The sequence below is a fragment of the Rhinolophus hipposideros genome (assembly GCF_964194185.1).
Source record: "Rhinolophus hipposideros genome assembly, chromosome: X".
Classification (NCBI taxonomy): domain Eukaryota; kingdom Metazoa; phylum Chordata; class Mammalia; order Chiroptera; family Rhinolophidae; genus Rhinolophus; species Rhinolophus hipposideros.
The window spans coordinates 5583321-5596176 of NC_138046.1; the positions used below are offsets into that span (position 1 = coordinate 5583321).

At 37.0% G+C, this 12856-nt stretch overlaps 1 protein-coding gene across 1 annotated transcript in view; it reads left to right on the plus strand.

Annotated features, from left to right (window-relative positions):
- The window catches only part of CLIC2 (chloride intracellular channel 2), a 28813-nt gene that overhangs the window by 8817 nt on the left and 7140 nt on the right, over positions 1-12856 (plus strand). The window contains exons 2-3 of the mRNA XM_081041943.1: positions 1982-2091; positions 2217-2342. Of these exons, the coding sequence (XP_080898069.1) occupies positions 1982-2091; positions 2217-2342 (236 nt within the window). The remainder of the gene's footprint in view (positions 1-1981; positions 2092-2216; positions 2343-12856) is intronic.

Consider the following 12856-nt stretch of genomic DNA (forward strand, 5'->3'; position numbering starts at 1 on the left):
TTTAATACTGGTTTTTCACATATATAATGTGTGGTTATGATGAATCTATAATTATTTGTTCAATGAATATTGAATGGGAGAGTGAATGAATGAATGAAGAATAGAGTCCACAGACAAACTCAAGTATGTATAAAATTTCAAAGCCAAAAAGTGTGTTGTTTTCAATCAGTGGGAGAAAGATAGGTTTTTAAATGAATGGTGTTAAGGCAGCTATTTGTAAAACATATTAAAAATATTAAAACTGGAGTCCCAATATACTTCTTATGCCAAAATAAATTCCAAGTAGATGAAACAAATGCAAAAATTAAACCATAAAGGTACTAGAAGAAAACAACTTTATAGAAAAATAATAATTTTTTTGTAATCTTGATATATACAATGGCTGTGTAAGGAGATCAGAAAAACCAGACTGCACCGAGGAAAAGAATAATAAGATTTTATGTAAAATTTAGGTTCCACATGAGACATGTTTTTAAAATTACATGTAACGTGTGGAGAAAAGGGAACGCTAGTGCACTGTTGGTGGGATTGCAGATTAGTGCAGCCACTATGGAAAACAGTATGGAGGTATCTCAGGAATCTGAAAATGGAACTACCCTATGATTCAGTAATTCCACTCCTAGGCATCTACCCGGAGAAATCCAAAACACCAATTCAAAAATCTGTATGCACTCCTATGTTTATTGCAGCACTTTACACAATAGCCAAGATATGGAAACAACCGAAATGCCCATCGGTAGATGACTGGATTAAGAAGCTGTGGTACATTTATACAATGGAGTATTACGCAGCCATAAAGAAGAAAGAAATCTTATCATTTGCAACAACATGGATGGATCTAGAGAACATTATGTTAAGTGAAATAAGTCAGAAAGAGAAAGACAAGTACCATATGATCTCACTTATATGTGGAATCTAAAGAAAAGAATATGTGAATGAACTAATCAGAAACAGTTTTGGGGACACAAAGAAAAAACCGAGAGTTGTTAGATGGGTGGGGGCGTGGGGATAAGGGGAAAGGTGAAGGGATTAGGAAGCAGCTGGTAACCACAAGATGGCCTCAGGGTTTTTTGAAAATTAATTTGGGGAACGTATTCAATAATGTTGTAAAGATTTTGTTGGGTATCCGATGGACATGCGTCCTATTTGGGAGACCACCTCAGGGATACAGTGGATGCCTGATCATGGCATTGTACACCAGAAGCTAAACATTAATGAATGCCAACTATAATTTTATATTTATAATGTGATGGCTCGGTGTGAGGTCGGAGGGATAGTGGATAGGGGGAGGGGGTTCACAGTGTGAGGGATATAAATGATGAACGTCTAAGTATTACCTTGTCTTGTACACCTGAAATTAATAAATTAAAATAAATAAATAAAATTACATGTAACATGTATCAAAAAGAGGTAATTTCTTTAGTATACAAATAATTTTTCCACATCAAAAAAGTCATCACCTTAGTAGAAAAATGTAAAATTGTCATGAACAAACACTTGGTAAAATAAGGAAATCAAATAGCCAATGTACATATGGAAAATACCTTTCAGGAAAGAAATTTGGCAGGATTTATCAAAGTGGAAAATGCACATACTTTTTACTTAGCCTACTCATTTTAAAGATTAACTTTAAAGATATAATCTCAGAAGTGGAACAAGTTATATGCCAAAAAATATTTGTTGCTGAAGTAAAGTAGCAAAATTTTTGGAATATCTGAAATGTCCAATAGGAAATGGTTATATAAATTCTGATAATATATAATTTATTATTATTATTGTTATTGTTGTTTAGTCATCACACTTGTAATTTTACATACAATGAGATTATTTGATTCACTATCTCTCTCTGCCCACAGATGGTAGAATCCATGAGATTGAGGACTTTTAACTTTGTCTCCAGCAACTAGCTCATTTCCCAGTAGGCACTCAATAAAAACTTGTTGAGCAAATAAATGAATGAGACCTTTCTTTATCTTAATAGGCTGGAAGTGATGGGGAGAGTATTGGAAACTGTCCTTTTTGCCAACGCCTTTTCATGATCCTCTGGCTTAAAGGAGTTAAATTCAATGTAACTACTGTTGACATGACCAGGTAAGAGAAACCAGGACAGGTTTCATTGTAAGGATTGAAATTGGTAGATACCAATACAATGTTGGTGTTTATATAATGTGTACCTTATCTAGAGGACTAACTCTGCTTATTTTCAATGATCATAGGAAGCCCGAAGAGCTGAAGGACTTGGCCCCAGGTACCAATCCTCCCTTCCTCTTGTATAACAAGGAATTGAAAACTGACTTCATTAAAATTGAGGAGTTTCTAGAGCAGACCCTGGCTCCTCCAAGGTACAGCATTTTACAAGATATTATTATTCTTGATATCATCTATTTCATTGGCCTATTTATTGCAGATTGAGGATTCTTACTTTTAGGCATCTAATTCTTTTTTAACGTCAGACCTCTGTTTTGTTATCTTTCTGGAAAAGTTTGCAAAGATCCCCTTGATAATTCCATATATGATCAGAAAACTTTACTACCGTGCTTCCCCAAAAATAAGACCGAGTCTTATATTAATTTTTGCTCCAAAATACGCATTAGGGCTTATGTTCAGGGGATGTCATCCTGAAAAATCATGCTAGGGCTTATTTTCTGGTTAGGTCTTATTTTCAGGGAAATGCAATACAAAATTCTTTAATATATGTAAAACTATTAAAACTTTATGAGACGCAGGTAGTATATTAGGAAAGGGTAAAAGACAGCCTTGGAAACCTGGGAAAGGAGGTAAATTAGGGCCACGTTTCATTTCAGCTACATTATATGATCCATAATGAAGTTTGGGGACATCTATACTGATAAAAATCAGACCTGTTTTATTGTAGAGCCCTCAGAAGTTCTTCAATTTTGAAATAGCCTTTAATTATTCAATCTGATCTCTTAGCTCTGTAGGTTGGAAAAATATGTCTATTATGCATGAACTTCCTCCTTCAAATACAAAAAGACAATAGATATAACATTTCAAATTATTTTTTAAATGCACAGCATACCTAAAATAAGAAAGTAAATTCTTTTTGGTCTACAAATAGAGAAGCAACCCATGGTGGGCAGGAGTGGGGGCATGGGGTAATAACCCTGTAGAGCCCATGAGGCTGATCATGACTAGGTCTCACATCACTGATGGCATGAGGGCAGGATATGCCCAACACCAGGGCTAGAGTCCAACAAACAGGTCTCACATACTTTAGTCAGAGGCCAGAATTGCCCTGCCTGTCTACACTTGTGTATATATATATATATATATACACACACACACACACACACACACACACACACACACACACACACACCCAGGATAATGTCTGGAAATAAGAAGCCTACTGTGTTCATTTTTTTATTGCTGTGCAACAAATTACCATAAACTCATTGTCTTAAAATTACACTCATATATTATCTCACAGCTTTCATTGGTAAGGAGTGTGGCTGTGAACTTAAAACTGTTCTCTGAAGTCTTAATCATAACAATATGTCTATAAAAGATAAACAAAAGGTTCTATCAGTCCATAATTCTTTTTATCTAAGAAACTAGGGATACTATTTTACATTCTGCTCTGTGTGACGATACTAGGTCTCTTTCATCCATTATTAATGGCTTCTTAGATTTTTAAGCACCTACTCCAAATTTGTCATATAAGTATTGAGTCTTATTTTGTTATTTTCCCCTCCTGCATCCTCCTCTACTGCTTCCTCCCCTCACATTATCTGCTCCCTAACATTTTCTTGCTCCCAAAGGTAACTATTGAAAAAAAAAAACCTATTGTGTATCTTTCCATGCCTTTTTCTAGGTTCATATAAGCATAATAATAATAAACATAATTTACTTTATCAATATTGCATCTTGCTTATCTCACTTCAAAGAAAATTGTAACATCCTTCAATTGTACTGGTGTTGAAATGGGTTAAATTTTAACTCATTTTAATATCTGCGTAATAGTCCAAATCACAGATGTGCAACAAGTTGCTATACTATTCCTCTACTAATGGACATTCCCTTTCCTTCCAGTTTTTTACCACTACAAACAGCGCTATAAATAACATCCTTGTTCATATGTCCTTATGTACTGGTGTTTTCATTCCTATGGAATAGATTCCCAGGAGCAAAATTCAAATGGTATATACCTTCAAAATTTTTTACTCCTTTATTCATCAGTATATGAGAGTATACTTTTGCCATTTATCTATAACACTATATGTTATCATTTTTTTTCCTTTTTTTTAAAGATTTTATTGGGGAAGGGGAACAGGACTTTACTGGGGAACAGTGTGTACTTCCAGGACGTTTTTCCAAGTCAAGTTGTTGTCCTTTCAGTCTTAGTTGTGGAGGGTGCAGCTCAGCTCCAGGTCCAGTTGCTGTTTTCTAGTTGCAGGGGGCGCAGCCCACCATCCCTTGCGGGAGTCAAACCGGCAACCTTGTGGTTGAGAGGACGCACTCCAACCAACTGAGCCATCCAGGAGGCAGCTCAGCTCAAGGTGCTGTGTTCAATCTTAGTTGCAGGGGGCATAGCCCACCATCCCTTGTGGGACTCGAGGACTCGAGGAGTTGAACCGGCCACCTTGTGGTTGAGAGCCCACTGGCCTATGTGGGAATGGAATTGGCAGCCTTTGGAGTTAGGAGCATGGAGCTCTAACCGCCTGAGCCACCGGGCTGGCCCCTGTGTTACCACTTTTTTAAAAATTTGTGTCAATCTGATGCATGTAGTGATATCTCATTGATACTTTAATTTGCCATTTCCCCAAATAATAAGTGAGTTTGAGCATTTTTACACAAGTTTGTTAATCATCTGGCTTTGTTCTGTGAATATTCTTATCAAATCATTCCGATTTTCTATTGGCTTATGTATCAGTTAAATATTACATTCAACTCAGATAACTAGAGTCCCATAAAGCTGTGGCTTAAATCAATGTGGGTTTTATTTTTCTTACATAATAAGAAACCAAGAATGAGGCATTGTAGGGCTGGAATGACAGCTCCATAATTTCACTGGGGACCCAGGCTCTTTATAATCTTCCTTCTCTGCCATCCTTCAGGTGAGGCTTCTAGTCTCAAAGTTAACTCATGGTGACAATATGTCTGCTGGAATTCCAGGCAACAGATCTAACTCCCACATAGGAAGGAGGAGGACAAAAGACACAAGATGCAAGCCAGCTTTAAGGAGCTTTCATAAAAGTCACACTCAATAATTTTCATTTACATCTCATCATCCAGAAGTAATTCACATGGTCATACACAACTACAAAGAGGAGCTAGGAAACATCGTTTTTATCTAGGTATTTGACACCTCTAACAAACACAAGGTTCAGTTAAGCGGGGGAGGGAAAGGAAGGGAATGGAAGGGACAGGAAGGGAAGGGAAAGGAAGGAAGGAAGGAAGGGAGGGAGGGAGGGAGGGAGGGAGGGAGGGAGGGAGGGAGGGAGGGAGGAGAGAGAGAGAGAGAGAGAGAGAGAGAGAGAGAAGGAGAGAGAGAAGGAGAGAGAGAAGGAGAGAGAGAGAAAGAGAGAGAGAAAGAGAGAGAGAAGGAGAGAGAGAGAAGGAGAGAGAGAAGGAAAGGAAAGGGAAGGGAAGGGAAGGGAAGGGAAGGGAAGGGAAGGGAAGGGAAGGGAAGGGAAGGGAAGGGAAAAGAGAGGTCATGATATGGACCTTATTCTCAAATAACTGGTGGGTGGTTTGACCTGGTGGATTGACTCAAGGGTTTGCTTTTTTGCACCTACTTTGGAGCTTCCCCAGGGCTGGGGCAGCTTCCCTGGCAGCATTCATTGACAGTATTAAAGGAAAATGTATTAGCCACTGCCCAATAGGGCAAAGAATAACACTTGAGAAAAGCACTAGACAAACTGAAAAGCCTGGGGAAAATGAGGCTAGGATACTTGGGAGATACTTAGGAAACTAAGGGCTTTAAAAAGCTTTCATGTATTCTAGGGAATCAATCTAGAAGTCTATGCACATGCCCAGGTCTATACCTATGCTAGAAAAGACCTGAAAAGATCCTAAGCTCTCATTTCTGGCTGAACTTCAGGCACCATGAAAGCAGAAAGTGAAAGCTAAGGCAGAGTTGCAAATGCCCAGCTCAGCATTGAAGGAGTGCCCCAACACAGAGCCAGCCAAAGACTAGGAGAGTTTTGGAAGGGGATTTGTTTGTTTTGGTTCCAGGAGTTTAAGGAAATCTCTGTCAAATCAGTAACTGACCAAAGATAATGGGACAAAGAGTTTAGTAGCCATACACAACAAAAAACACAGTCTTTATGAAATTAGTTCAGAAAATTCACTAAGCAAATAAACAACAATGCCCACAGCAAGGAGCAACAACAAAACATGGGGAAGGCAAGAATCTGATTTCCAGAGTTTCTACGTTATAATATTCAAGTGTCCAGTTTTCAAGAAAAAAATATATGGGGCATGTCAAGAAACAAGAAAGTATGGCCCATTCATAGATGAAAAAAATAAATTAATAGAATGGACATTCTGGAGTTGAATAGTGTAATAACTAAAATGAACAATTCACTAAGGGGTTTTAACAGCAAATTTGAACAGATGGAAGAAAGAATCAGCAAACCTTAACATAAGTCAATTGAGATTATCCAGGCTGGGGAAAAGGAAGAAAATGAATAGAACCTAACAGACTGTGGAATACCATCAAATGTACCAAGATACACATAATGGGAGTCTGATAAAGAGAGAAGACAAAGAGAGGCAGAAATAATATTTGAAGAAATACTGGCCGAAAGCTTCCCAAATTTAGTGAAAGACCTAAATCCACACATTCAAGGTCAATGAACTCCAAGTGGAATAAACTCAAAAAAATACATTATAATCAAATTATCTAAAGCAAAAGCCAAAGATAGAATCTTTTTTAAAAGTAATTTTCTAAACACTTCATCTGTCTATGTGTATCTTTTATTCTATTTTATTTCAGTTTTTTAAACTTTTATTTATTTTAAGTGTGTTTTTCCTGGACCCATCAGCTCCAAGTCAAGTAGTTGTTTCAATCTAGTTGTGGAGGGCGCAGCTCACAGTGGCCCCTGTGGGGATGGAACTGGCAACCTTGTTGTTAAGAGCATCGCACTCTAACCAACTGAGCTAACTGGGTGCCCCCAAAGATAGAATCTTGAAAGCAGCAAGAGCAAAATGACTCTTCGTACAGAAGGAATCTTCAGTAAAAGTAACAGATGCTTTTTCATCAGAAACCATTGAGGCCATAAGGCAGAGAGATGACATATTTATTAAAGTGCTGAAAGAAAAGAATCAACCAAGAATTCCATATTTGGCAGACCTGTCCTTCAAACATGACAGAGAAGTTAAGGCATTCCACATGAACAAAAACTGAGGGATCTTGTTGCTAGTAGAACTGCTCTACAAGAAATGCTATAGGGAGTCATTCAGGCAGAACTGAGAGGCCACTAGACAATAACTTTAAGTCATATTAAGAAATAAAGAACACCAGTAAAGGGCTAAAGATAAGCACATGATTGCCTCAATTGATGCGGGGGGGGAAGCATTTGACAAAATCTAACACCATTTTATAATACTCAACAAAATAGGAATAGAAGGGAGCTTCCTCAACCTGACAAAAAGCATCTACGAAAAACCCACAGATAACATCATACGTAATGGTGAAAAATTAAAAACTTTCCCCTAAGATCAGAAACAAGACAAGGAGCTGTTTTTGCCACTTCTATTCAACATTATACTGGAAAGTGTAGGCAGCACAATTATGCAAGAAAAAAATAAAATGCATCCAAATTATAAAGGAGGATGTAAAACTATCTCTATTTGCAGATGACATAATTGCTTATGTAGAAAATCCTTTAAAACCCACTGAATTACTATTAGAATAAACAAATTCAGCACAGTGGCAAGATACAGATCGACATACAAAAATCAATTGTATGTCTATACACTATCAATGTATAATCCAAAAAGTAAAGAAAACAATTCCACTTTAATAACATCAAAAATAATAAACAGGAACAATAAACAAAAATAATAAATAAGAACGAATTTAGGAAAAGAAAAACTTGTACACTGAAAATTGCAAACCATTGTTAAAATAATTTAAAGAAGACCCAAATAAATGAAAAGACATTCACATTAGTTTCTTAGGGCTGCCACAAGTAAGTGGCTTAGAACAACAGAAATCTCTCTAACAGTTCTGGAGGCTTCAAGTCTTAAGTCAAGGCATCAGCAGGGCCCTGCTCCCTCTGAAACCTGTAAGAGAAGAGTCCTTCCTTGCCTTTTCCTAGATTCTGGTGGGTTTCCAGCAATCACCGGTGTTCTTTGGCTTATAGATGCAAAACTCAAATCTTGCATCTGCACGTGACATTCTCCTTGTGTCTCTGTCTCTTCACAAGATGTTCTTTTTTAAGGACACCAGTAATATTGGATTAATGGGCCTACCTTACTCCAGTATGGCCTCATCTTAACTAATTACATCTGTAACGATGTTATTTCACAATAAGGTCACTTTATAAACTACTAGGAGTTTGTGACTTCAACAATTTTTTTTGGGGGGAGACATAATTCAGCGCATGCAAATATCCCATGTTCATGGATTAGAAGACAATATTATTAAGATAGAAATACTCTCCCAAAGAGATATACTGACTAATGTAACCCCAACCAAAAATCCCATTTTTTTTTTGCAGAAATGAAAAAGCCAATCCTCAAATTCATATGGAATTTCAAGAGGCTACAAATAGCCAAATAGTCTTGGTAAAGACAAAGTTGGAGGACTCACACTACCTATTTCAAAACTTACTACAAAGCTACAGTAATCAAAGTAGTACAGTGCTTGCAGAAAAATAGACTTATAGATAAATGCAATCAAATTGAGAATCCAGAAAATAAACCCAAATATCTGTGGTCAATTGATTGTCAATAAGAGTGCCAAAACCATTCAATGAGGAAAGAACAATCTCTCCAACAAAAGGTGCTGGGACAACTAGATATTCACACGCTAACGAATACAATGAGACCTTTACTTCACTCCATATACAAAAACTAACTCAAAGCGTATCAAAGACCTAGATATTTGGGCTAAAACAATAAACCTCTTAGAAGAAAAGCTAGGGGTAAATCCTTAGAACCTTGTATTTGGCAATGGATTCTTAGATATGACACCAAAAGCACAAGTAACAAAAGAAAAAAAATAGATAAATTAGACTTCATCAAATTAAAAACTTTTGTACATCAAATAATACTATAAAATGAAAAAAAAACACAGAATGGGAGAGAATATTTACAAATTGTTTATTTTATAAGGGTCTAGTATACAGAATACATAAAAATTCTTACAATTTAACAATCAAAATGCAAACAACCTAAATCTGGTTAGTGAATACACAATGCAATACATGGATGATGTATTAGAGAATTGTACACTTGAAACCTATGTAATTTTACTAACCAATGTCACCCCAATGAATTTAATAAAGATGATGATGATGATGATGATGATGGGCAAAGGACTTCAGTAAACATTTCTCCAGAGAATATGCACAAATGGCTAATAAGTACATGTAAAGATGCTTAATGTCCTTAATTATTAGGGAAATGCAAATCAAAACCACAATGCAATACCACTTTATACCCACTAATATGGCTATCATTAAGAAGTAGAAAATAAGAAGTGCTGACAAGGATGTGGAAAAATTGGAATTCTCATACATTGCTGGTGGGAATGCAGCCACTGTGGAAAAGATTTTGAAAGTTACTCAAAAAGTTCAACATAATGTTGGCATATGATCCAGGAATCCTATTCCTATGCATATACTGAAAAGAACTGAAAACAGGTATTCACACAAAAACACATACAAAAATGTTCACAGCAGCACTGTTCGTGCTAGTCAAAGGTGAAAACAACAAAAATGACCATCAACTGATTATTGGATAAACAAAATGTGATCCATTCATACAATGCAATATGGTTTGGCCATAAAAATGAAGTACTAGAATAAGGATGAATCTCAAATCACGCTGAGTGAAAGAAGCCAAACACAAAAGGCCACATATTGTATGATTCCATTTATATGAAATGTCCAGAATAGACAAATCCATAGAGACAGAAAGCTCAGTGGTACCAGGGGCTGGGAGGAGGAGTGAATGGGGAGTAACCGCTTAATGGGAACAGTTTCCTTTTTGTATGATGATGAAGTCCTGAGACTAGATAGGGGTGAGGGTTGCACAATATTGTGGCGGCACTAAAATCCACTGAACTGTACACTTTAAAATAGTTTAAATGGTGAGCTTTATGTTATATCAGTTTTACCTCAATTAAGAGAAAACAGACTTTTAGTTGAAATTGCATTGAATTTATATTACTATTTGAAGACATTTCATTTTTGTGATGTGAATTTTTCCCATCAGAGATCATGGTTTGTGTATTGGTTTGATACCATCTTATGTTCTTTTTTTTAATTGAGATATAATTGTCATATAACATTGTGTGAGTTTACAGTGTACAACATGTTGATCTGATACAGTTATATGTTGTAATATGATTATCACCATAGAGTTAGCTGACACCTCTATCACATTACATAGTTATCACTGCCTTTTTGGGTGAGAACAGTTAAGATCTAGTCTCTTAGCAACTTTGAAGTAGATAATACAGTATTGTTGACTGTAATCACTCTGCTATGGATTAGGTTTCCAGGACTTATTTCTACTGGTTGCAAGTTTTTACCCTTAAACAACATCTCCCCAATTCCCCCAGCCCCAACCTCTGGTAACCACCATTCTACTCTCTGTTTTTACAAGTTTGGCTTTTCTAGATTCCACATATAAGTGAGATCGTACAATATTTGACTTTCTCTGTCTGACTTATCTCACTAAGCATAATGCCCTCAAGGTCCATGCATGTTGGCGCAAATGGCAAAACACTAACTCAAAAAGATATATGCACCCCTGTGTTCACTGCAGTATTATTTACAACAGCCAAGATATAGAAGTAACCTAGGTGTCCGTTGATAGATGATTGCATAAAGAAGATGTGGTATACATATACAATAGAATATTACACAGCAACAAAAAATAATGAAATCTTACTATTTGTGACAACATGGATGGATCATCTTTTTTTTAATATTTGCTCTTTATTGAGGTAACATTGGCTAATACCTTTATATAAGTTTCAGATGTACAACGTTGTAATTCAATGTCTGTATACATTATAGCATGTTCACCACCAAAAGTCTAGTTTCCATCTGTTATCATATGTTTGACCCCCCCATACCCATTTTTCCCTCCCCCACCTTCTTTCCCCTTTGGTAACCACCAATCTGTTATCTGTATTTACAAGTTTGTTTTTGTTTTGCTTGGTTCCTTCATTTCTTTTTTTTTTGGGGGGGGAGCGTTTATATTCCACATGAGTAAAATCATATGATGTTTGTCCTTTTCCTTCTGACATTTCACTTAGCATAATGCCTCAAGGTCCATCCATGTTGTTGCAAATGGCAATATTTCATTTTTATATGGCTGAGTAGAATTCCATTGTATATATGTACATTTTCTTTATGCAATTATTCATCGAAAGACACTTAGGTTGTTTCCATGTCTTGGCTATTATAATGAATAGTGCTGCAATGAACATAGGGGTACACATATCTTTATAAATAAGTGTTTTCAAAATTTTGAGATTGCTGGGTGATATGGTAGATGTATTTTTAATTTTTTGAGGAACCGCCATACTGTTTTCCATAGTTGCTGCTATAGATAGTGGATGACGGTTCCCTTTACTCCACAGCCTCTCCAACACTTGTTATTTCTTGTGTTGTCGATGATAGTCTTTCTAACTGGTGTGAAGCGGGATCTCATTGTGGTTTTGATTTGCCCTTTCCTAAAACATTTTACCATTTAATATGATGCTTTCTGAATGTTTTTGATGAATACCTTTTATCAAGTTAACAAAAGTAATGAATTAATTTAATCATTTGACAAATATTTACTGAAAACTTACCAAGCATCGTATATTATTCAAGGCACTAGGGACACATTAGTGAATAAAATGGGCAAAAACTTTCTAGCCTAGTAGACCTTAAATTCTAGTTAGGGAAGACAGTAAATAAGCAAGATAAAAAGCAAAAGTATCAACTATTTTAGATGATGATAAATACTAACAAAATATAAGGCAAGGAAGGGAAGTCGTGGGTGTTAGGGACAGGGAGAGGTTTTCATGTTAGGTAGGGTTGCCAGAAAAAGGCCTCACATAAGAGGAGCTATCGGAATAAAAAACCTGAAAGAAGAGAGGAAGCAGGTCACGTGTATATATGAAGGAAGGCACTCCATTTAAGGGCAGACCAAGTGAAAAGGCCCTGGGGTGGGAGGTTGTCAGGCCTATTTGAAGAACAGCAGAGAGGCCAGTGTTGAGTGAAGTGTGTGAGGAAGGGAGTAGGAGGAGATGAGAACAGAAGCACAGAGAGGTAAGGTGGGTCAGATCACATCCATCTTCGTAGACCTCTGTGAGGACTTGGGCTCTGAGTCTGCATGAGGTGGGGACATCGCGCAGTAGTGAGTAGGGGAGAGACGTGCTATGACTTACGTTTCCATATGATTGCTGTGGCAGCAGGTGGAGAACAGGCTGGTAGTATGGGAGACAAGCACAGGTGTGGGGAGGATAGTTGCAATGCTGGTGGACCAGGAAGAAGGCAGTGCAGGCGGTGACAAGTGCGCAGATTCCGGGTACATTGGGAAAGGTAAACTGGCTGGGGTTGCTCATGAATGGAAGGTGGCGATGGAGAGAAAGCGAGGAATCAAGTCAGATGACTGGCCTGACCACTTCTAGTTGCTAGTGAGGTTTTTAATGATTAGGAAT